The sequence below is a fragment of the Musca autumnalis genome, unplaced genomic scaffold (assembly GCF_047663935.1).
Source record: "Musca autumnalis isolate F117 unplaced genomic scaffold, ASM4766393v1 scaffold_3, whole genome shotgun sequence".
Taxonomy (NCBI): domain Eukaryota; kingdom Metazoa; phylum Arthropoda; class Insecta; order Diptera; family Muscidae; genus Musca; species Musca autumnalis.
The window spans coordinates 175,667,608-175,694,312 of record NW_027411866.1 but is presented as its reverse complement, the minus strand read 5'-3'; the positions used below and the strand labels follow the sequence as shown (position 1 = coordinate 175,694,312).

The 26,705-nt window shown below is 35.5% G+C and overlaps 1 protein-coding gene across 1 annotated transcript in view; it reads left to right on the top strand.

The window, feature by feature from the left end:
* The window catches only part of CARPB (Carbonic anhydrase-related protein B), a 424,717-nt gene that overhangs the window by 356,053 nt on the left and 41,959 nt on the right, over window positions 1–26,705 (top strand). Inside the window, exons 6-7 of the mRNA XM_073972303.1 lie at window positions 18,765–18,860; window positions 18,972–19,193. Coding sequence (XP_073828404.1) covers window positions 18,765–18,860; window positions 18,972–19,193 — 318 coding nt within the window. The remainder of the gene's footprint in view (window positions 1–18,764; window positions 18,861–18,971; window positions 19,194–26,705) is intronic.

Genomic DNA, 26,705 nt, shown 5'->3' with positions numbered 1-26,705 from the left:
GAGTTATGTCCGGGCACCGTAAGTAACACTGCTTAATGTAAATTTGAGACATAACCCATTGTGCAATGAAGAGCCCATGAACATATCCTACTTTTAATGATAAAAAAAAACACTATTCACTATATCAGCACTGTGCGAATTAGCTGAGATCATTTAGTGCAACAACATATGAGCACATTGTCCCAAACCACACAACGTACAACATCTATTATGTACTTCAGCAGTTGCTTTGTTCTTTTTAGCATTACCAACGAGCATTTAAAAGACAAATATATTGAATGTAAACACTTTGGTAGGGTTGTTTTCATTTCATTCGCATTTCGAACAAACTTAATCGTAAACTTGGAAATTTATTGGCAGTTAATTCTGCTTAGAATAGCGTTCTCGGTTTATATTTCTCTTACAGCGTTGTTAGCGTGTACCAAATGTAAGTACGACTGTTCGTACTGTCTGCAGTTTGCTCCTTGTATGTTTGCTATTGTGTTACTTCGCTGCAAAGAAATTCCAAAGGGACAATGTGTAAGTGTTGGTGGCATTAGTTCCATAGTCGTTGTTTTTGTTTTTTTGTTGTTGTCAATGTTTGGCTGGAGGAACAAATTATACATGGGTATGCGTGTGTTTGTCCAGGATATTACTGTAGCAAGAACTTACATGGATTTTAACAAAACTCGAAGAACAATTGTGTTTACATTGGTATGCATCGGTGTGTGTGTGAATTGCTGTATATAATGGATGGGGTCGTCCACTACTTCGGGTACCTTCCACACAAAATTTAAAAATTTTTCAAAATAGAAAATGGGTGGTTGGCGCCGATTTCAAAGATGGACTATATCGGTCAATTACTTCAGGTACCTCCACCTCCGTCCGACAGTTTGGATGGAGCGCACGATAACTCTAGAAGTGCTCGAAACATTGCACATCGTAATATTCATACCCTCAGCCTTTAGTCTAGAGGGTATATACATTTTGAAACGACCAAAAATATACCTCATCGAAATAATGGGTTTGACCCCAAGTATTGATTGAGCAATGCTTGTCCGTCTCTCTGGTTGGCTGGTTTGGCATTCGCAATATCTTGTCTAAACTTAGTTTAAGTTCGAAGATGGGCCATATCGCTTTGAAACTTTGAATATTTCCAAACTTCATCCAAATGCACAACGCGTTCCAAGACAGACTATATCGGACAACACCTTGGGTACCTGCCTCTTAAAGGTTCAACATTTTGAATTAAAATCAGTTGAAGGTCTATTCGAGGATCGTTTGCGAATTTTTACAGTAAGTACTTCTTATGATCCTATTAAAACCTATGTTCTTCGTGGAGAAGTCCATGTATACTCACATAATGGTCCAAAAACACTAAAAACCATAGTAACCAATCGAAACATTGCACATCGTAATATTCATACCCTCGGCCTTTAGGCTGAAGAGGGTATATACACTTTGAAACGACCAAAAATGTGCCTCATCGAAATAGTGGGTTTATACCGCATGTATGTTTGGACAAAATAGGTTTGAGACAATTTGAAGTCGATTGAGCACTGTCCGTCCGTCTCTCTGCCTAGCTGGTGCCCACGATAACTGTCGAACGAAGCAACCGATTTTGACCAAACTTCGTTTAAGTTCGAAGATAGGCCAAATCGATCCACTCCATTCGGTAACTCCCACACAAAAGTTCAAAAATTTTCTCACGATAACTCTCGAAGGAAGTAGCCGAATTGGTAATTACTTTGCGTAAGGTAATATTACTTTCAGGAATAGATCGGGTTCGAATATGGACTGAATCGGTCAACTCCTTAGGGTACTTCCCACACAACACAACCTGCAAGGGAACTCTTCATGTGAGTTTCTGATTGGTCCAAATTTTGCACATCATATTATTTCATATAGTAATGTATCAGGTTGGAATATTTGAAATTTTTGGCAGAAGCTAATTAACCCTATGATACCACAATTCCTGAAACAATGACCCAAAATCTCAAAAAAAAAGCCTGCCACTCTTTCAGGTACCTCCCACAAAAATTCTAGAAAGAGTGCAGCGGCCGTACTTTAAATGGTACAATTTTTACGGGGTTAAATCCATACTTCATGAGAAATTAGCCCAAAAACTCAAAAAATCTGTACACCACCTTTTAAACCCCACCATAATATCAAACCCAACAATTATTGGCAATATAAATGTCCAGTGTGAATCTGAACATGTTGTTGTAACTACCATATATGTAGCCAATAATACATACACATGTCTGTAATGAACAACATACACACGCACACTTATACGGACATTCAACGACACAAAAATTGTAATATTGTGCACTTTATATATGGACTGTCATTAATTGACATGTTACATCTGTGTGTGTGTGTGTTTGTATGAGAGGGCGTTATGCTGTGTTCACAACCTGATCTCATATCTCCATCCTCTACTTAGTTTTGTCGGACGGAAATCCAAATCCAACAAACTGCCGTTGAAAAGATTGTTTCAATGAAGAGATTTACAGCAAATTGCTAGAATTTTACTATGGCTTTCGAAGTGGTAGTAGATGTATAAGAAGAAGAAGAAGAACACAACGACCAGAAATGACAAATAAAATGCTGTGCTGGGTTCCATACATAAACTAATTGAGAGTGATGGGCACACACACCCACACATGTACGCACGTTTACATTCGGCATTATAATTCTCTAGGCTAAAAATGGACAGCCGGAAAGGCAGATAGATAGATGCTATAGATGGATAAAAGGAAATGTCTTACACGTATTATCTGTCGTTCATTTATCTGCTATATGCTACTGAAGAAGAAGAAGAAGAAGCAACACATAAAATCACATATATTATGCTTTGACTAATCATTTGATATGTTAAAGAATTGTTCGGCACTTTGGGACTTTTGACTTGAAGAAGAAGAAAATGCCAAGCAAGATGAATAAAACATAAATAATTGATGTAATAAAATCAATTGTTTGTGTGGTTAGAATGTCATTACACATAACATATGAACATTCATACATACATATAAGCATGAGAGACAAAATTGTGCAATTCCCAGAATTCACACATAAAGACTCGTGTTTATTATTACAGATACTATTTCAGTTAGGTGTTATGAAATTTATGCAGAATTTGGTTTTTATCACAAATCAAATATGTGTGAAAATTTTGCAACAAGTCTCCTCTGGTCACTGAATATTCAAATTGTAGTTACAAACCTACAAATGTATTTCCCAAAGACATCCCTGCAGGGACAAATAGGAATGCATTTGGCATTTTTATTACTTTATCAGAATAAAATAAATTGTGGAAATATTAAATTTTATTTTTACAATTTAACTTGAATTTTTGTAACTCAGTATTTGCACAAATGATGTAAATTGACTGAGTCATGCATTTTGGTTCAAATCAAGGGTCAACTCTTTCACTTTTGAAGGGGCGATCATGTGATAACCAACCCTAGCCCTACCTTTCCGTGGATTCTTCCTCGTGTTAAACTTCCAAGCGAACTTTCATGGCGATAGTTTGACATGGGTACACCTAGTCTAATACCCCGTTTATATATAACCGGATTTAACAAACCGACTGGGTCTTAAATGTCAATTCCACTGCTTATATTTCAAACAAATCCTCATAAACAAGGTTAACCTTGCAAAAGGCTACAATATAAACGCCGTGTTAATTATTGAACTTTGTTGTTTTTCTCTATGTGATGACATTATCTATCAATCTTTTTTATTTGCAAAAACCTTCTAATCATTCAACTCATCTCGAAAGAGGAAAAGTAAAAAAAAATCATTCAATGAAAATGTTTGTGTTTTCAAACAAACTCGATCACAAAAAATCTGCTGTGCCGACAGAGATATCCCCACGGTCTCGGACCTAAAGAAAAAAGCCAGTACAATACTTATTGCGTCTATAAGGGTCTTTTTGAGTTTTTGGATCATTTTTTAGGAAGCATGGATTTGTCCGCGAAAAAAATTGTACCGTTTTAACTTGGACCGCAAACAAAACAAGTAGCCAAAAATTAAAAACCTATCCCAGATCAGTCCTTAAACTGTCCTCTTTCTAAACCTTGGGTGGGAGGAACCCAAAAGAGAGGTCCGATGTAGTTGATATTCGGACATAATTCGCGGCTGTAAGAAAAAATACGATGTACAACGTTTAGACCAAATCTGTTCCTCCTTTCGAGGATTATCTTATGTATTATCTCAGGATGTGTGGGCTTGCCTCCGAAAAAATTACACCTTCGTAACAGCACCTGAAAGAAGAACTTTTTGGAAAAAAATTCAAAACGATCCGAGATGAGCTGTTAAACAGCACTTTTTCCCATATTTTTGTTTGTGGTATCCGAAAAACGGGAAAGATACAGCTCACATTCCAACCTGATACATGACTAGATGAAATAACACGATGTACAATGTTTGAGCCAATCAGAAAATCCCTGCGTGAATTATCTGGCGGATTTGACACTTCAGTTGTTGCCGTCAGGTTTTCTTGATGATTTTGGGTCATTATGTCGGGAAGTATGGATTTGCCCCCGAAAAAAATTTTACCGTCGCACAGTGCGATATATGGGCACTTTAGTGGAACTTTACTCATAACTTTTAATGTGAAGAACATAGGTTACTAAAACTTTCCAAAAATGTTTCTTATAGTTGAGGGTCGTATGTGGATAAATATGGGGCACATAGACTTGCGGTTTCCTATAGCCCCCACATATCGGTGGTGACCGTTTTTACGTATTAGGTCCATTTTTTAACCAATTTTGTTGCAAATTGGTATCTGTTCGCGTATAGGTATAGCCCCCATTGAGCGGTACCGGCCAAAATAACATATTTTAAAGATTCCAAGCACATTTACCAATCTATTTGTTTGCATTTTGGTATTTTAGAAAACCGTTTTGCGAAATATTAGCAACGTATTTCCTCGTTTTGCTATATTCTCAATATGAGGGGGCACCCCATTTAGGATATTGAAATGGTGTTAGGTAATTATTTCCAACCGAGTTTGTTTTACTTTAAAAGTTGTCTTCATTGAATAGAAAATATTAAAAAAACAAGTCAGAGCATAGATCCTTGCTTTGGCCCCTCCCCCAATAATCCACATACGTTAGTAAATAAAAAAAAAATTTTGAGATTTTTATACCCTCAGCCTTTAGGCTAGAAAGGGTATATACACTTTCATACGGGCAAAATATGCCTCATCGAAACAATGCTTTTAGACCCCAAGTATGTTTGGACGAAATGTGTTTCTGACAATTTGGAGTCGATTTAGCAATGTCCGTCCGTCTGTCTGTCTGGCTAGCTGGTGCGCACGATAACTATCGAATGGATCAACCGATTCGGTCAAAAATTTGGCATTGGTAATATTTTGCCCAAACTTAGTTTAAGTTCGAAGATGGGCTATATCGGTCCACTCCTTCTGGTACCTCCCCCACAAAAGTTCGAAAATGTTCGGACTTTAACTTTCGAATGAAGTAACCGATTAAATCCATACTTTCCACATCGTGAAATTTCTGCCACACTTAGATGAGGTTCGAATATGGACTCAATCGGTCCACTCCTTCGGGTACCTCCCACACAAAATTTCGGATAAGTTCAGATTAGGACCTGCTCTCGAATCGCTTCGACTTTTGTTGCAACAACTTGTATTCACTGCCCTCCATACAACGGTACAAGTTTCATCAGGGGCAAGTCCATACTTCCTGGGAAAATAGCCTGAAAGATGCAAAAAGCCCCTATGGCACCGTGTGTAGTGGTTGGAGCACAAGATAACTCTCGAAGGGATCTGCCGATTCGGTCCAAAATTTTGCCTTCGTAATATTTTGTCCAAACATAGTTTAAATTCGAAGACAAGCCATATCGATCCACTCCTTCAGGTACCGCCCCCACAAAAGTTCAAAAATGTTCGGAAAAAGTGTGCGCACGATAACTCTTGAAGGGAGTGACCGATGTAATCCATACTTTGCACATCCTAATATATCTACCAGATATAGATCAGGTTCGAATATGGACTATAGTTTTTTACTCCTTCTGGTACCTCTCACACAAAATTTCGGATAAGTTCAGTTTAAGACCTGCTCTAGAATCACTTTGATTTTTGTTGAAGCTATTTGCATTCGCTACCTTCATTACGACGGTAAAAGTTTTTTTCAGCGGCAAGTCCATATTTCTTGGGAAAACAGCTTGAAGGTTAAAAAACCCCTATGTCACTATATGTGGCGGTCGGAGAGCACGATAACTCTCGAGCTGTTCAACCGATTTGGTCCAACATTGGGTCTTCGTCATATTATATTCAAGCTTAGTTTCATGGCGCTATGACCAAAATGCTATGACGATATCACTTGAATGGGGCAACCAATTTTTTCCAAACTTTGGATCTCCTTATATTTTGTCAAAATTTAGTTTAATTTCTAAAATGGACCATACCGGACCTACCTAAGGGCACCTCACCCACAAAAGTTCAACATTTGTGTCTTAGTGCAGTTCATTCCTAATCCAGATTTTTGTCGGCAAGTTCAAATGTCCAAAAAGGGCCACAAAATTCTGAAGAGACCTTAAATACATTCGATTTGTCCGTAGGTTAAAGTTTCACTTCACATTGGCTGAGGGTATATATCTGTCGGCAAAGCCGACTGACACTTTTTTACTTGTTTATTTTAGTATAGCCCCATTGATATAACATAAATTTTACACACTGAATGTTTCGTCTGAGGTTCTGCAAATGAGTATATCACCTAACAGCATTTAAAGCAACTGAGAAAACTGCTCAAATTTGACCATTTTTTCTATAAAATGTGAATGAAATTCGCGAGAATACTCATAAAACTATTAAAAGCAACATTTCTTAGTATTGGTGAACCCATTTTTGGATAAACGAAACCAACATTGACGTCTAATGCTGCTTCATCTATCAAATTTTCAAAAATATAGATATGTATATGAATGTTCCATTGACTTTCTGAAAAAGTCGCACATCTTGCAAACTTGCGCGAACCTGCAGCTAATTGTTGGTTTGTCTATAGAAAAATATCCTACATCTCAGAAAATGTGCGATTTATTCTGCAATTCACTACAATACATTAAAAAACCTCCAAAACTTATAAAAAAATAATTTAGTATACTTTTAAAAAAGCACATTTTTGGGGAACGAATAGCAACCAAACTAAATTAGATATTACAAATCTATAAACGCCAAATAATCAAAAAAATTGTTTGTATCACTATATTGCTTAAGCTAGAAGCAATTTTTTTAAGAAAATAAATATTGTAAAACAAAAGTACAACTTTTAAGTGCATTTCTAGTTGTTTCGCGGGGTAAATCGCAAAACTGAATATGAGGCATTAGTCATGGGATACTTAGAAATAGAATTTTCTCATTAGTTTTTTATACTTTAATTTTTGAGTAAAGTTCCACTAAAGTTCCCATATTTCGCACTGTGCGTCGCAAAGTGGTTCCACCATAGGCCAAAAATAAAAAAGTGAATGTCAAAATTTTGTAACAACATCTGGCAACTCTGGAACTTTTTAAAAATATATTAGTTTCTTAGTTTCTTTAATTGCATTAATATAGCTATCATGACCTAAGGAGTTTGTATTGAAAAAGTGATATCTAGCGAACAACACACACATCCAACCAATAAGCTACAATCGTTTTGCTGGTGGTTAATTCAGCTCTCCGGGTACATCAGGCTCAGTTTAAAAACTTGTATATATACTAAATCCATTGCAAATTTGCGGTTTTGAAGTATCTTTTGAAGCCTTTTTACTGTCAAGTCAACCTAGTGTCGCTGGTCTTCTTAGTTTTCATTTCACTAGAACGCGTTCATCTTACGAGTAGCTTCAAAAGTCGTAATATTTGACTACACTTTTACATACAAGTAAATATATTCAAAATATCGCGAATCTAATAAGTATTGCGTCACAGCGTAATTTAAAAAAATAGTGTTTTAAGGTGTTGGGGAATTCCACTTATCTGTATGTTTTCTTAGTGTTTTTTTTGTAATGTCAATTCGATCATAAACATTAGGTCAAGGTTTTAGTCATGATGACCACCAGCGCCCACCTCGGGAATAATTTTCCAATGCCATCTAGTGCCAGACTTTAAATTGTGGGTTGCAGATTGTAGCTGTCCTAGAATATGATTTCTATAGATATGTTAGGATATAACTCTGTTATCTGATCACGTACATTAACATAAATGGCATCAATGGAAATGTCAAGAGCTATTCTTCCAAATATGACTTACGTGGTAGTACGAGTCTTTACCAAAGCAAGTAAAAAGGTATCAGTCGGCTTTACCGTCAAAGATATACCCAAAAAAACTTATAGGGGGTTTTCAAAATTTTGGGCGTATGAACCGACAAAATTATGATAGGATTAAAGCTCAAAAATTTGAGGGGATAACGATAGATAGGGCTTTTTTGTCACACTAACCAGGGCCACTAGGAAAACTTTCGGTAAAAATGTCAAAATGATCCTCGAACAGACCCTTAACCACACAAAAATGTTGAACATTTGTATGGGTGGTACCACAAGGATTGGACAGATAGGGCCCACATTTGAACATAGACTGAGTTTCGACAATATTTAGAGATCCAAAGCTTGGACTAAATCGGTTGCTACGTCTATGAGAAATCGCACTTACCATTTTATCGAATATTTTCAAACTTTTGTGTGGGAGGTACCGGAAGGAGTGGACCTATAAGCACCACCTTCGAATTTCATCTAATATTCGAAGAAATATTATAATATCCAAAGTGTGGACGAACTCAGTATTCGGTTCGATCTCTCCAGCCACTACATATGGTGCCATAGGGGTTTTTTACAAATTTCGGTCTGTTTTCTCAAGAAGTATGGCCTTGCCCCTGAAAAACTTTTAGTGTCGTAATTGAGGCACCGAATGCAAGTTGCTTCAACGAAAATCAAATTGAAAAACACAGGAAAAAGTGTTGTCACGGCGTGTTAGCGTTCAGAGCCAAACTCATTACTTTCAAAGGCAGCGCTAAGCGTTTGTCATGAAAGCACAACTTAATGGGAAAATCACCATTGTTGTTGTAAAAAAACAAAACAAAATGCATTTCAAAGAAGAAAAGTTCGAGGACTGCGAAGCCGCTTCACATCCGATATGTCTGAGGAGCCTTTACCAAAGGCGAAACATGTCATGGGTGTGTGGGTTCGAATCGTCGGCTTACCTTTTTCACGTGCATTATTGATTGATCATCAAGCTCGATTCCAACGAGAAATTAATTGAAAATCAAATTGATTAGATAGCAGGTCTTAAAGTGAATTTATCCAAAATTTTGTGTGGGAGGTACCCGAAGGAGTGGGCAAATGTAGTCAATATTCGAGTATGCTCTATAACTGGTAGATATATTAGGATGTGTAAAGTATGAACCAAATCGGTCGGTTTCATAGAGGTTTTTGTATCTTTCAGGCTATTTTCCCAGGAAGTATGGACTTGCCCTGGATGAAACTTTTAGCGTAGTATGGGGGACAGTGAATACAAGTTGCTACAACAAAAATCAAAGCGATTCGAGAACAGGTCCTAAACTGAACTTTTCAGAAATTTTGTGTGGGAGATACCCGAAGGAGTGGGCCGATAGAGTCCATATTGGAACCTCATCTAAATCTGGTAGAAATTTCACGATGTGCAAATCGGTTACTTCCTTTAAGAGTTATCGCGCGCACAAATTTTCCGAACATTTCCGGAGGTACCGGAAGGAGTGGACCGATATAACCCATTTTTGAACTTAAACTAAGTTTGGACAAAATATTACGAAAACCCAATTTTGGACCAAATCGGTTGATCAGTTCGAGAGAGAGAAATTTTGTGATAAAATACAAAACAGCAATACGTAAAAATATTGGCAATAACATGTTGTCAAATTATAACATGATTACTAAAATATGAAGGATATTTTCTATTTTCATAGATTTTTTTAAATATAGATTTAAATAAAAAAACCACATGCACAAATCTTTCCTTCGGCAAACATCAAATATTGACACAAAATAATTGTGTTTCTTGATAACTAACTTCTTCATAAATAAAAAGTAAACATTTATAACACTGAGTAATTAAATTGAAATTTACAATAAAAATAGTTTACATGTTCAACTGGTCGAATGAATAACAAGAAACGTTTGGAATTAAAATTACAGTACTCATACGCACCCCCACACATTCTTCCGGTAAATGTGATTCTTTTGAGATTCTTTTAATAAATGAGAAAGAATTGCATAAATATTTATACAATAAATTTACATATTCATATGAATATGAATTTTAATAATAAAACCAGAAAAATAACATTTTTTTCACACACACATACACAGACCGACTTACATAGATTCACACATGCACACTGAACTAAGAGGAGATACAGGATTTACAAAAAATTAAAGTGCTGAGTATTATTTGTTGGTTTTCATTTTATTGTGAAACTACAATAATTTTTTATTTTGCATTTATAGTACTGGGATTGTAAAATCTGAAATCTCTGCTTTATTTGTCTTTATGTGTGGAAAACTTTTCCATGAAGTAATCATATTTAAGTGTGTACAGCAAAGCCAACACAGAATGTGTCCTACCACATGAGTGTGTCTATTGTGAGGTTTTATTTTGGTAAATATGGCAAATAATACAGAAACACTTTTAGACCTGTTGTAATGTAACACATCATAAATTCATAATCACAAAAATAGACAGTACATGTTTCCCAAAAAAAAGTAATAATCAAAAAATATAAAAAAAGTAAAACAAAAAGTGGAACTATCATGTTCATATTTCTTAAATAGGAAGATCAATTTGCTGTACCTCAGAATATTTGTCTACATTTTAATGCGTACTTATTTATTGCAGCCAAGTAAAGTACTTCTTCCACTTCAATATACATATGTATTTATGTAGGTACAAAAGTTGTCTCTAGATGCAATTCATTTCCATACGTTGCCACTCTGGATATTGCCATTCTTATTGGATTTACCGGGTTCTATGTTGCTCCAAAGTTGGTACAATTGTCATGTTCTTTCAACAAACACACCCACAGGAAAATCTACTTCGAATAGTGCTCTATTTGTTGTGTCTGAATAATGAAAGGCTTACAGACGATGTCTGGTATACCAAAACTACATATATATCGGAAGCTGGTTTTCTTATATGTGCCTGTAGGTTGTATTTTCGTAGTGGTAGTAGCTATTTGTTGATAGTTGGGATTATTTTCTGGTTATTTGTCGAAAGCAAAATAATATTATTCAAGGAGATTAAATACACTCCACGTCAGTAGAATAGAACACCTAAATTTTTGTTATTGTTAGCTTATTTATCCCAAAACGAATGAATCTGCATTTTTAATATTGTGGGGATTTAAAGTCTACGATGTTCCGTTTCAAACACAGAAAAAATTATGTTTCTAGCTCTTCGCGAAATGATTTTCTGATAAATTTTCCGACAGTACTATGAAAAATAGGCATTTAATTTTGGTCATCAGGATAGAACAGTCACTATATTCTCGCGAATTTTTGAGATATTAACGCCGAATTTTCTTTCAGTCGATAAAGCAAGGCTTTCTAATCATTATTCACCAAAGAAAACCTATAAATTATTCCGCGGACACCGAAATAACAGCGTTAAAGGGTTTAAATTGACAGATATTTGAAACATCTCGGAATATCAATAGGAGTCGCGCAGTTATGTCCTATTTCTTCACAATAATACAGAATATGACACAGACAACCTCGACGGATACAATAGAGTGCTTCAGATGCTGATAAGATGGAATATTTTCAAAATAATTATGAAAAACGTCAAAATTTGTTATAAAAACCTTGATGTTTTTTCAATAAAATGGTTTTTCCGCGAAAAAGTCTGCCGTTTAAAGATTTCGAAATATGTTCCAGATTTGGAGGAAGATAATCTAATACGAAAAGAGCCGTTATTTTAATACACTGAGGGAAATTTTAGTACTTTTTAAAACAACATATGAAACCTAAAACCTCAATTTCCATGACTGTGTTTTCCCGCGAAAACGGGGCTTTTACATTTGCGAGTTCAGTTAAAAAAACTACTAATTCGTAAAATCCGGTATAGAGAGCATAACCTGGTCCATTTATATCGGAGCATAACACTGTTGAGAACAGTCGCGGACACCGAAAAAAGAACACATATAAAATTCCAAGTCCAAAGGGTGTGTTCAATTTGAAAAATGTGCTAAAATTTCCATCAGTGTATTAAAATAGCGGTTGTTTTCATATCAGATATTTTCCTCTAAATCTGGAGCATATTTCCAAACCTTTAAACGGCAGACTTTTTCGCGGAAAACCCATTTTATTGAACAAAACATCATGGTTTTTATAAAAAATTTTGACATTTTTCATAATTGTTTTGAAAATGTTCCATTTTATCAGCATCCGAAGCACTCGATTGTATCCGTCGAGGTTGTCAGTGTCATATTCTATCTTATTGTGAAGAAATATGACATAACTGCGTGACTCCTATTGATATTCCGATATGTTTCAAATATCTGCCAATTTAAACCCTTTAACGCTGTTATTTCAGTGTCCGCGGATTAACCTATAGGTTTTCTTTGGTGAAAAATGATTAGAAAGCCTTGCTTTATCGACTGAAAGAAAATTCGGCGTTAATATCTCAAAAATTCCCGAAAATGTAGTGACTGTTCTATCCTGATGACCAAAAATAAATGCCTATTTTTCATAGTACTATCGGAAAATTGATCAGAAAATCATTTCGCGAAGAGCTAAAAACATAATTTTTTCTGTGTTTGAAACGGAACATCATAGACTTTAAATCCCCACAAGATTAAAAGCGCAGATTCATTCGTTTTGGGATAAATAAGCTAACATTAACAAAAATGTAGGTGTTCTATTCTACTGACGTGGAGTGTATAAAAAACATACACACTTTCTCATACATACATACATACACACGCTATGCCAACTATCACAGCAATATCACTGATTCATAATAAGAACAAACAGAAATGCTATAGTCGAAGCGGAAGTTAGCCTTCTTTGAAAATACGTTAGAGTTAAGATATCAGTTATCTGCCACACTTTTTAGATTGAAGCCGTCTATATACTAATTACATTTCTTTAGGTTTTTTTTTTTCTTTCAGAACAAATAAAAGAATATAAAACATAAATTATAAAATATATAAGTAAGAAAGTATCAGTCAGCTGTATTGACGGATAAATACTCTCAGCCACTGTATTTTATGCACCAAGCACGCTATATATGTCCATTTTCGCTGAAATTTGAAATGTGTAACGGAATTTGGTTTAGGCATAAATGCGCCGAATTATATCGAAATCGGTTCAGATTTGGATATAGCTCCCATATATATTTTCGGCCGATTTTCCGCATTTGATGCACCAAACACGCTATATACGTCCAATTTCGCTGAAATTTGGAATGTGTAACGGAATTTGGTCTAGGCATAAATGCGCCGAATTATATCGAAAACGGTTCAGATTTGGATATAGCTCCAATATATATGTATTTTCGGCCGATTTTTCACATTTAATGCACCAAACACGCAGTATATGTTCAATTTCGCTGAAATTTTGAGGGTCTGACGGAATTTGTTCCAGAAATAAATGTGCTAACTTATATAGAGATCGGTTCAGATTTGAATATAGCTCCCATATATATTTTCGGCCGATTTTCTGTAGTTTATGCACCAAGCACGCTATATATGTTCAATTTCGCTGAAATTTTGAGGTTCTGACGGAATTTGTTCTAGAAATAAATGTGCTAAATTATATCGAGATCGGTTCAGATTTGAATATAGCTCCCATATATATTTTCGGCCGATTTCCTGTATTTTATGCAACAAGCATGCTATATATGTCCAATTTCGCTGAAATTTGGAATGTGTTACAGAACTTGGTCTAGAAATAAATGTGCCAAATTATATCGAAATCGGTTCAGATTTGGATATAGCTCCTGTATATATTTTCGGCCGATTTCCTGTATTTTATGCACCAAACTCGATATATATGTCCAATTTCGTTGAAATTTGGAATTCGTAACGGGATTTGGTCTAGACATAAAAGTGCCAAATTTGATCGAAATTTTCGGCCGATTTTCTGTATTTGATGCATCAAACACGCTATATGTGTGCAATGTCGTTGAAATTTGGGATGTCTGACGAAATTTGTGCGAAAATAAATGGAGACCGGTTCAGATTTGGACACACTATATATGTATGTCCAATTTCACTGAAATTTGGAAAGCGTGACGAAATTCGTTCTAGAAATAAATGGGACAAATAATATCGAAATCGGTTCAGATTTGAATATGCTCCCATATATTTTCGGCTTATTTTCTGTATTTTATGCACAAAACACGCTATGTATGTTCAATTTCAATGAAATTTGGAATGTGAAATAAATTTGACAAATTATATCGAGATCGGTTCATATGGGAATATAGCTCCTGTTTAAGGATTGCCTATTTTGACAACCCCGGAATTCGTGCAATATGCAATCACACCAATCCCCAACTCAAGGGTTCGTCTTGAGTATGTAATCCGCCTTACTCTGCGGGCAAATGTTGATACTGTCTCAAGGGGCAATCACACATATGTCTCATAGGAAATTAATCGCACAAAACTTACTCAAAGCCACTGATGTTTGTTTACCAGCGTCTGTCCCAGGAACCAGCAACCTTCCTCAGAGCAAGGGAAATATTCTTCTTTGTTAATAATCTCCACGCAGACCAAGCAATTTGATTAAAACCAGTCTCTTCTCGCTGCCTCCAAATAATTAATGTCCAGCTTAGTATGCCTTTCAAGCGCCACAACGGATAAGGTTATCAGTAAATTTGCTCCACAATTGTTAACTTCTTCTAATATTGTCCCAATGGGTGAGACAATTTAACTACTTTATCTTCAAAGTATTTTTTAGCACTTGTTGCCACAATTTTATTCCACTTGTTCGTAGGATATTTTATGTTAATATTCTGCCTCTTGACCCGTCACCAAAATCAAACACATTTGTTCATTCCAAAAGTTTCAAATTATAATGTTTATTGGTTCTAATATTTTTCGTTTGCCAACCAAGGGCTAGCGGTACAAATGTTTGTATGTACTTTTCGCAACAGCTATCAGCAGAGCGACGAGCAGAGGTAGAGAAAAAACGCATAAAAAATACATAATTTGCACTCAAATTTATGTTTGTACGTTTGTACATACATATGTGCGTACATGCCCTACTGCTTGATCACTCTGCTGAACCAATTCTACAACAATGCAGTGTGTTGTTATTAATCTCTTTTTGGGCGAATTCAAATATTAATTGTGATTCTCTCTGCTGGGCGAAATTAAGTGCACAATAGAAAGAAGAATAACAAAATAGCATTAGGGTGGCCCTTGTTGTCTTAAACAAATGAAATAGTTTAAAATTAACAAGTTTAGACAAAATATTTAACATGAATATGAAAGCATAATGAATGAGATCATGTAAAAATTAATGTGAGTAAATAAATGAAAAGAAACAACGTAATTTAAAGACAAATGTTAACAATTTACAACATTTCCCATAAGGGGCAAAAAATAAAAAACTTAAGTCAATTAGATGAAAATTAAGTGACTTAACAGCTCCCATATATATTTTCGGTCGATTTCACGTTTTTGTTACGTATGTTCAATTTCAATGAAATTTTGAAGACTTAGCAGTCAGTAGAAGTCTTCATTATTTACACAAGTACTTATAGTTGGGAAGGAATTGACCAAGGCTATAGCTATTAAGTATCATATCTTTGAGAGACTTCTTAAGATTTATGTTTTATTAAGATATATCTAAATCATTAGGAATACTTATAGGCGGAAAGGCTTTCGGAGGAGTGTTACCTCCTGAAACATACAAAAATACCATAGTAGCTCCATAACAACCCTGAATAGGCATATAACGCCTTCATATCTCCTATATTTATTCGTTAAAATATTAAAAACGTTAATATAATTATGGCATTCCATTATATTTTATCGTAGTCGGGGCAGCAAAGCGCACCGGGTTCAGCTAGTTCTTATATAAAAGACAATGTGTGTATGTTAGTATGTTTGTATGTTCCGTATAGACTCAAAAACGGCTGAACCGATATTCTTGAAAATTTCAGAGAATGTACTGGGAGGACGCGTGGTGAAAATAGGGTATATATTTTGTTGAATTTCGGAGGGGGCGGGGTAACTCCCCCATGCCCTATTTTTTAAAAACGATATTTTAATAAAATTGATTTGCGGGACAATGGTTGTTGTGTCTCCGACCCTAGGTACTGATTTGGGGCCTAAAGACCCGACCACGCCCACTTTTTTAAATAGCTTATATATCAAAAACTGCTTAAACGATTTTCTTGAAATCTACTGGGAGGACCCGAGGTGAAAATAGATTATATATTTTGTTGAATTACGGTGGGGCGGGGAACCTCCCCCATGCCCTATTTCTTCGAAAACGATATTTTAACAAAACTGAAGAACGTATCGGACAGAAAATTAATTTGGTAGACAATGGATGTTGTGTCTCCGACCCTAGGTACTGATTTGGGGCCTAAAGACCCGACCACGCCCACTTTTTTAAATAGCTTATATATCAAAAACTTGAAAATTTCAGAGAATCTACTGGGAGGACCCGTGGTGAAAATAGGTTATATATTTTGTTGGATTTCGGAGGGTGCTGGGAACCTACACCATGCCCTATTTTTTTGAAAACGATATTTTAACAAAACTGAAGAAAGTATCGGAGAGAAAAATAATTTGGCGATATGTACTCATTTGGGACCAAACCACGCCCACTTTTTAAATATCTTATATATCCAAAACTACTAAACCGATTTGCTTGAAAATTTCATAAAATGGATAGGGATGACCCCTGGTGAAAATCGGCTATATATTTTGTTGAATTTCTGAGGGGACGGGGTGCCTCCCCTTTGCCCTATTTTATTAAAACTGTGTCTTTGCAAAACTTACTAGAATAGAATAGCTATAGCTTCATAGCTATAGCTTCATCAGGTATACATTATAAGAAGGTGCAAGGACGACACAGTCTACCCTTAAGTTGCCACTGGACATTCTTTTGATTGAATTGCACACATGCAATATTAAATAGAAGTTATCATCTGGAACGAATGTACGATGGCACATAACAATTCCCAAGAAGATTTAGAACGATTCTTGAAGGATTTAAGAGCAACTCACGTTTAGATTTCAGACAAACACTTCCAGTTATACTATTCCAGCAGATGCAATAAATGCATGCCTCAAGTTATCAGTTAACATACCGCCAAAATTCCGTATAGACACCAACATTTCTGAAGATGTTTTATTTATAGTCACTTGCAGTTCCCGACTAATTTCCGACGCAAGAAAAATATAATTTACTTAAAAAAAGTAACATAAATATTTTTCAGTTCAGATTTGGATAACTTTTCGGCCGATTTCATGTATTTGATGCACCAAACACGGTATATATGTCCGCACTTTGGCTTAGAAATCGATGTGCCAAATTATATCTAAATCGGTTTAGATTTTGATATAGCTCCCATATATATTTTCGACCGATTTTATGTATTTAATGCACCAAACACGTTATATATGTCCGTTTGCAATAAAATTTTGAACGTGTGACGGAATTTGGCCTAGAAATAGATGTGCCAAATTTTATTGTTCAAATCGGTTCAGAGTTTGATATAGCGCCCATGTATATTTTCGACCGATGTTTATGTATTTGATGCACCAAACACGCTATGCATTTACCTGTGTTTCACTTATGACATATCTAAATCATTATTAATACAAGTGGGAGTTATCCTAAGAGTAATTTAAGGTGTCACAATTGGTTGGAAGAATTTAATCCATGAATTAAATAAATAACTAGTGTCATCAAATATATGGTACTCAAACTTAGTGTTCTTCCTAATTTAATTCTCTCCTTTAAAGGGGAGAGTAGGCTCAGGAGTGTAAGAGTATATACATTTTTCAAATGTGACCTACGTAGGAGTACTTATAGTCGGAGCGGTACCTCCTGCAATACATATACCTTAGAAACTCCTTCAAGCACAGAACGGACTGAGAACACATTGGTATATTCTGTATTTATGTAATTAAATATTTAATTAATGTTAAACTTTAAGTTAATATACTTATAGTCATTCCTTTATATTTTATCTTAGTCGGGGTAGCGAAGGGCACCGGGTTCAGCTGGTTTTATATAAAAGTAATTGCAATGTAATTTTTAAAACATTTAAATATTTGTTCAAAATAACAAGATGACATGAAAATTACCTTTAAAGCTCTACCACATACCCCTTAACTTGCAGAGAGGCATTTTAATGCACACATCTGCCCAAATGAAGATTGTGATAAAAATAATTTTTAGTTGCACATACAAACACTGGGACATACATACATACATACATACATATGAATGTATGTATGAATTTCTTTCAGCATTATGTCAATATAAATTAAAATATATTCTGCCGTAAAGTCTGAAACCCAGGGCTACGACCACAATACATCGCTTCCAAAGGAAGTACAAACTGTAAAGTAAAGATGGACAATAACAAAAAAGGAAAATAAAAACAACTAAGGGATTATTTCATTTGCCACATTGAATTGGGGATTTTTTTCTGTTCGAAATAAAATCGATTTGTATTTTGTTTTCGTTATGTTGAACTTCTCCTGTTGTAATGTAAATCCAATTATATGTAGTACTGGTGTTGTAATGCTTCTCTTCTCCTTCTTCGTTCATTGCAGATACAAATTTTTGGATATAATTCACAACTATACAATAACTTTTCGGAGGCATTAAATCGAGCTCAGGGGATTGTTGGTGTCTCCATATTGTTACAGGTAAGTTGTGTCACATGGAAATCGATATGTTTTTGTTGCTTGGGAGTATATGTTTTCTTCACTTCACTTCACTTCATTTTCTTTTTTTTCTTGTTTTCTTTATTGTTACAGTTGGGTGATTTATCAAATCCTGAACTACGAATGCTGACAGATCAATTGGATCGCATACGTTATGGCGGCGATGAAGCATTTGTTAAACGCCTGTCAATACGTGGCCTACTGCCAGAAACGGATCATTATATGACATATGATGGTTCAACCACCGCACCTGCCTGTCATGAAACAGTGACATGGATTGTCCAAAATAAACCAATTTATATAACAAAGCAACAGGTGAGTGAAAAGGGAATGAATAAACACCAGTTGTCAATACGAATTAATTTGGAGAATTTATATGGATTAAAATGATTGAGAAGGAATGAATGATAAAGTTTTAATATGAAATACAGTTAGACAAGTTAATTTTTCAAACGATGAATTAATACACAAATTTTAATAAAACGAATATTTCTTTATTATTAACACAAGGAAAAATTTCTGTCATAAATGCAATGGTGGGTTCATGTAGTTACGTCACAGGGTTTAGGCTGCGGGTAATTCTATGCCGTTAAACTGTGCGCTTATTTGGTGTGCAGCTCGCAAAAATATGTACAGGGTAAAATAAAAAAACACAAACCTATGGCAGACCGAAGGGGAATGCTATAGGCCATATAAGGGCACAACTCTAGTGGTACCGCTACTGAAGCCAGGTATGGATGCCTGCAGGACGAATTGTGAAGGTCGATTTCATTTCCCTTCAACTGTAGCGAAGATTCGAAGTTGCATTTTACCGCAACAACATTATCTGCAATGTCCATACATGTCAGTAAAGGACCAAATCAAAACATGGCGTGCTACCGAACAGTCATGATGGCTCTGGTCAATCGATGGCCTTCACTACCCTTGACCATGTAAAGTTGTTCGAGAACATAGAAAAAGATTTCCATCCAGTCGTGTTTGAAAATCCTAATACTCAGCTATATGTGCGAACGAACGCCAGTTATTTGTGGAATTCAGAAATAGAACCCTTAGAGTGATAATAATATTTGTGAAATTCCACAAATGACATATGTTTGTAGATCCTGCATCAGTATTTATAAAACCCCTATGGCACCATATGTAGTGGCTGGAGGGCACGATAATTCTCGAACTGATCAACCGATTTGGTCAGCTTCCGGTTCTTCTCCCAATATTTAAAAATAAATGTGTCTAAAATTATATGCACTATGCATTTTGTCGGAATTTGGTGAAACTTCTAAAATGACGCATATAGTCCTCTCCTTAGGATAACTCTAGAAGATTCCATTTTATATTTTCGAACTGAACTGACTGATTTCTGTGTCTTGAAAAATAGAGAAAAAAATTAAAAAAAAAACCAATTTTTATATTGGATCTAAAAACCGTTAATTAATACCAATATGGCTGATCCATTGCCTGCAGATAAATGGATATCATCTGAAAACGTGCCTCCTGACAAATCCGGAGATATCAGAAAGTCAAAAAGAATCAACACGAAGATAAATGTAGATATTTCTCAAGATGAATTAATGAATAATTCTGAAGTTTCCATCAATAATTTAAAGGCTAAAAATGCTATTATTAGATCAAGGACCAAACACAAAGATATTGACGAAAGAAGATTCCATGAAGATGATTCTCAAACTGAAATTTCGGCGACTTGTCCGATTGAAAAGGTTAGTAATAAAGATTCTATTTCGAACGATTTTGGCCAATCTCACACTAAACGGCCAAGAATCAATGAAGCCTCAGAAGTTCCACTAAATTTAAATCAAAACTCTCAAAATCGTTTTTCTCTGCTTGGGGACATTGATATTCTTTTTGAGCCCTTAGTTCCAAGGGCCCAACCTTCTCAAGCACCAACTGAAAATGTGACAAATGAACAAAACAAGACACCACTTAGAAGTGAGTCCATGCCTAAATCAATCATTAACCTTAAGGGATTTTGTCCGCCAATTTTTCTTTTTAATATTAACGTAACAGATCTCATACATACACTGAAACAAAAAAATGTAGTTTTCAAAATTGTCAACAGAAGTCAAAGGAAGTGTAAACTTTACATAAAAGATCCTTCTGTTCATGCAGAAATGTTTGAACTTCTTAAACATAAAGAAATCCCTGCATACACATATACACCCAAGCAACTAAAACGCACCAGATTAGTCCTAAGGGGACTTCATTATAAGACAGATTTAATTTACATTAAAGAAGATATTGATTCTATGGTTCCCAATACGGTGGACACCGTTACAAAATTTACCACCGAATTTTCACGGAAAAATAATACTGACACTGGCTTGTTTCTAATTACACTATTACCCGGAAAATCCGCCAATGAGCTCAAGGGTATAAGATATGTTTGTGAACAAAAAAGTACTTGGGAAACCCCTAAATCAAATTTAAAGGTTGTCCAGTGTTATCGCTGCCAGCAATGGGGTCATATTTCTAAAAATTGTAGCAGAGTGAATGTTTGTATAAAATGTGATCAAAAGCATGGACAAGGTGAATGCAAATTTGTGTCTAGCGAAGAAACTAAGCCTTATTGTGCTAATTGTAAAACGACTGGACATCCTTCTAATTACAGGGGTTGTCCTGCATATAAAGAGTATGTAAGGAAAAAGGAAGAAATTAAGTCACATGCGAGGGAAAAACTTTTTCTAGCTAAAAATAATGTTATGAATAATCTTGGATCTATAGAACCTAGACGAACATTTGCAGATTGTTTTACTGATTCGACTAAAATCAGACGCAAGCCTCCCTTAATTGAAGAATTTTTGAAAATTGCAAACTCTATTTGTCAACCTGATACTCCGACATTAGAAGACAAGATAGAAACATTCCTTAGAAATTTTAGAACTTTAAAAAAAGAAGAGGCAAAAAGTCAATGTCTAGAAATTCTAGAAGAAATTAAACATAAATATGGGTCGTAATTCACTAAATTTTCTATAACTTTAAAAAAGTCTTATAAATTTCGTAGAGTTCAGGTATTAGGTTTTAATTTCCCAAGCTTGTTTTTAAGTATTAACATTGTTTTAGATGGTATTGAACGGAATATATTAATTGGATCAATTTATATATCTTGCAATGCAGATCGGGCGCAATATTTAGATAGTTTAACAGCTCTGTATAATGCTTCCCAAAATTTTTACGGATTAGTAATAGGTGGTGATTTTAGCTCTAGGCATTCCTTTTGGGGTGACACATTAAACAATGTAAATGGTAATATCTTACATACATGGCTTCAACAATCGGTAGATTTTGTAAGAATCTCAGATACAATTCCATCTTTTCCTAATGGAGATTCATTTTTAGATCACTTCTTAGTAAGTAAAAATTTGGTTGATCCAGTGTCACGAAATTTTCATATAAATACACTACCTACGTTTTCAGATCATTTTCCCCTCAAATTACATTTAAAGTTATCTTCCCTATCAATACTCCTAAATCCACCAAGATATTATACGTCATATAAAAATACTAATTGGAACACCTTCCGAGATGATGTAAGGGATGAGTTACTGATAAAATTTCCCAATCCAAACATAAATCTTTCTAACTCTGAAATTGATAATTATATCGAAAATTTATCTGATGTTATAAGTTGCAACCAGACCAGACACGCTGAATGCATTAATGTAAACAAAAGGGTCGTAGTTTCAGATTCCATAAAAGCTCTTTTTAAATTAAAATATTCCTGGCAGAAGGAATTGAAAAGATTATTTAACAGGAATTCCAATAGATTGGATGCAACTTATCGTTTGTTATCAAAACAAGTCCAATTATTAAATATTATCATCAAACGGCAAGTCGAAATTGAACAGTCTAGATTATTTTCCGAAAAGCTTAAGAAAATAAAACCGGGACCTAGGGCACATAAAGCAGTATATAATATCATCGGTTACAAAAGAAAAGCAAATATTAATAGATTGTCCGAGAATGGAATTATTATAGAAGATAATTCAGTAGCATGCGAATGTTTAAAGCAATACTTTGGTAATGTGTATAATCATTTGCCTACAAGTGAAACCATTAGCGAAATGGAGAATGTTGTCAGTAGTTATGTAGCCAATGAGTCTAATATATTTACTTTTGATGTTACTGAAACATCGCTTAATAATATGGGAAACCCTAGATTAACAACAATGGATGAAATTGCCGGCATTTGCAAGGACATAAATAATAAGAAATCCTGTGGACTAGACAATGTATCCAATTTTATAATTAAAAAGCTCCCTGCTAAAGCTGTAGAATACATAACTATTATATTTAATAATTGCCTGAACAACTTATATTTTCCAGATAAATGGAAAATTTCTAAAATAGTCCCTGTGGTAAAAAAGCCAAACAATTTTGACTATAACAATTTAAGACCCATTTCTCTACTATCCAATTTAGGAAAGTTACTCGAGCGAATTGTTCGTATTAAGATGGATCATGGGATTAGTACATCATATATCCCAGAACTTCAATTCGGTTTTAAAGCAGGTCATTCTACGACGGACGCTCTTCTGAAATTTCAAAACGATATTGTTTGTAAACTGCGAGAACGGAAATGTACGGTAGCTCTCTCACTGGATGTCGAAAAGGCTTTTGATCACACATCACACATAGGAATATTGTATAAGATGGTTCAAATTCGCTTCGACCCATTTGTTATTAAATTATTTTACAGTTTTTTCTCAAATAGAAAGTTTTGCGTGCAATTTCATCAAGTAACATCTGGGTTAGGGGACGTTAAATGTGGCGTTCCTCAGGGATCTATCTTGGCGCCACACTTATATAGTATATTTATGTATGATTTCCCTCATATAGATACAGATTCTTGTGGGATTCTATATGCTGATGATTCCCTTCTATATGCTCACGATGAGTCACCCCACACAGCATTGTGCAAAGTGAAACATCACTTAGAAAAAGTTTCAAGGTTTTACCATGATTGGGGCATCAAAATTAATCCTTCTAAAACCGAGGCCATATGCATAAGGAACGCTTCCGGGAAATGCAAAAGAACTGTGGTTCCCGAAAGTAAATCTTTAAAATTATCTCTAAATGGGGTTGATATTAATGTAGGAAAAACTATGAAATATTTAGGCATTACATTTAATAATTTATTGAAATTTAATAAACATGCCAGGCAGGTTTTAGGAAGGGCATATAATATACTTGGGTCTTTTTCTAAAATATTGACAAATAAAGATCTTCCAACTAAGACCAAATTACTGTTGTATAAAACAAGTATAAGACCAGTTTTTATGTATGCTTTTCCGATATGGTTTAACATATCCCCTGTAGTTATCGGTGAAATTGAAATTTTGGAACGAAAAGTTCTTAGACACTGTATTGGGAAATATTTTGAATCAAACGCTATTCTAATAGGGTAATTTATGGGGAATCCAAAATTACACCTGTTGGTTTATATATTTGTGACATTATTTCAAAATTTATTCAGCGAATTCGCGATCATGAAAACAGCTACATATCACTCATCTATGACACACAAAAACACTATAGCTGGTCTAATACAAATTATTTGTCTCCAATTGGATATATAAATGAAATGCCTCCGAACTTTGACATTAATGTCAATATTCGGTATGCATTTTACGAAAAAGCTTTATCTGGTACACACAGGGGGTAACATGCAGGCTGTTTATTTTGATATATATTTCCTTTGATTTTTGTTAGTTTAGTTTTGTTTTTTATTTTAGTTTGTAAGTTTAATTAAGTTTTAACACTTAAAACATTGTATTCCCGGGAGCAAGGAATTTTAAATTACGTCATGATTCACTTATGTACTTTTCACTTATTCAGTAAAAGCACGGTGCTGTATACACAATATATTGTAAATTTTGATCATACATTATAATCTTAAGTTTTACATAATTTTATAACAACTCTATCTTATTATAACGTTTGTAAAAAAAGGCTCAATAAATTTAATCTTAATCTTAATCTTAGGATAACTCTCCCACAAAAGTTCAACATTTGTGTCCAAGTGCTAGGGTCTGTACGGATATCCTTTGGAAATCCATACCGATGCTGTTCGTTATGGTCCTGTTTACAGCGATATTTTGTTTTCCGTGGACAAGTCCATGCTTTCTGGCATAGTGGCGCGATATCTATCGAAAAGATATGAGTCCCGAAATAAGATCCACATCGATAATGGACTAAGTAGGTCCATTCCTTTAACTACCTCCTCCGCTACACTTTTAAACTTTAATCTTAACCCACATTTTTGTCGGCAATTTCAAATGTCCAAATATTGTTTCAATTCACATGGGCTGAGAGTATATCTCTGTCGGCAAAGCCAACTGATACTTTTTTACTTGTTCTGCTTAATCTGGCTCTGTATCTATCTCCAGATCCAGGAATGTGGCTGCATCGATGAAATGCAACCACAAATCTATTGGAGTTAGCTGAGTAGGTTTGGCAGGTCAGTTTAAAAGCGCAGTATGTCTTGCGGGCCTGTGGGCAGATGGTGGGCAGATGTTTTGCACGGTGTCATCGATCATTGTCCTATAGGAATTCAGACGGCTGTGCCATCATGTGGGTAGTTGAGCCAATACTACTCTGGTTTGCCATGGCTGCTGGCGCTCCTCAGCTGCGATAGGGCAACATGCTCCGAGGGCCGCTGGCCTCTGCGACTGCATAGGCTTGTTGATCTAGGAGTTATCTATTGTAACGTTGCACCTCTTTTTCTTATTCATGAATACCCCCCGACATTCCTGGTTGGGGAAGTACTATTCACCATATGGTAATTAGGATGGCTCTCACGGTAACATAAGCAAGTACTGCAACGAAAGCATATCATTGTGTTGCTGTACTGGAAGAATCTTTGTCTCCTCATGTATAGGGTCCACTAAAAACATGAGGAGGCACCTTGTTGCAGTTATCTGGGCGGCATTCTGAGGGGGTTGAATATATTTATATCTCGTCACACTTACATTTGCGGACCATACAATCAAATAGGAGTTTAGCCCTTCACAAATGACATCAGAGAACGTACCTGAAGCCAAGATCGTACAATCATCCGCATACGTTACGGTCTCAATGCCGTCAGGAGAGATAGAGGTTAAACAGTTCCGGAGATATCACCCCACCTTGGAGAACTCATTGTTTCACTTGGGGCTTGGATAGTTATTTCAGACGCTATGGTGGACTTAAACCTCAAGGCTCTTTGCTACGGACGGCAAAAGCGAAATCGGTCTGTACGTTTCACCTTCGTTGCCTGACTTTAGTAGCAGGACCAGGCTGGCCATTTTCCTGACATCGGGAACGATGTGGGTGACTAGCCACAAGTTGAGAACTTTAATAAGATACTTGACTCCAAGCACATCCAGCATTTTCAGCATTATCATAGAGATTCCATCAGGACCCAATGCTTTGGATGATTAAGCCATACGCAACATAATCCGTTGTAAATTGTGGTGGTTCATCCTCGGCAGGAAGAGATCTAATGCGACGCAGTAATCTTCTCTTCGCCTTGTCACCATATGGGTTCTCGACAAACTGTCGATTGAAATTATTAGCACACCACCTCCGATCAGTCCGCGTAATGTCGCCAAACGTGGCTAAGGTCCTATCTTCCTTTTTTTCCAGGGTTCGAGAGTGACTTAAACGCTGTCCACAATTCACTTATCTCCAATGCTGCAACTCTTCGGGATTTCGGTAATGAATTGGGCGGCTAGCGACAGATTGAGAACTTTAATAAGATACTTAAATCCCAGCACATCTAGTTGTATTAGCATTATCATTGAGATTCCATCAGGACCCAATGCTTTGGATGGT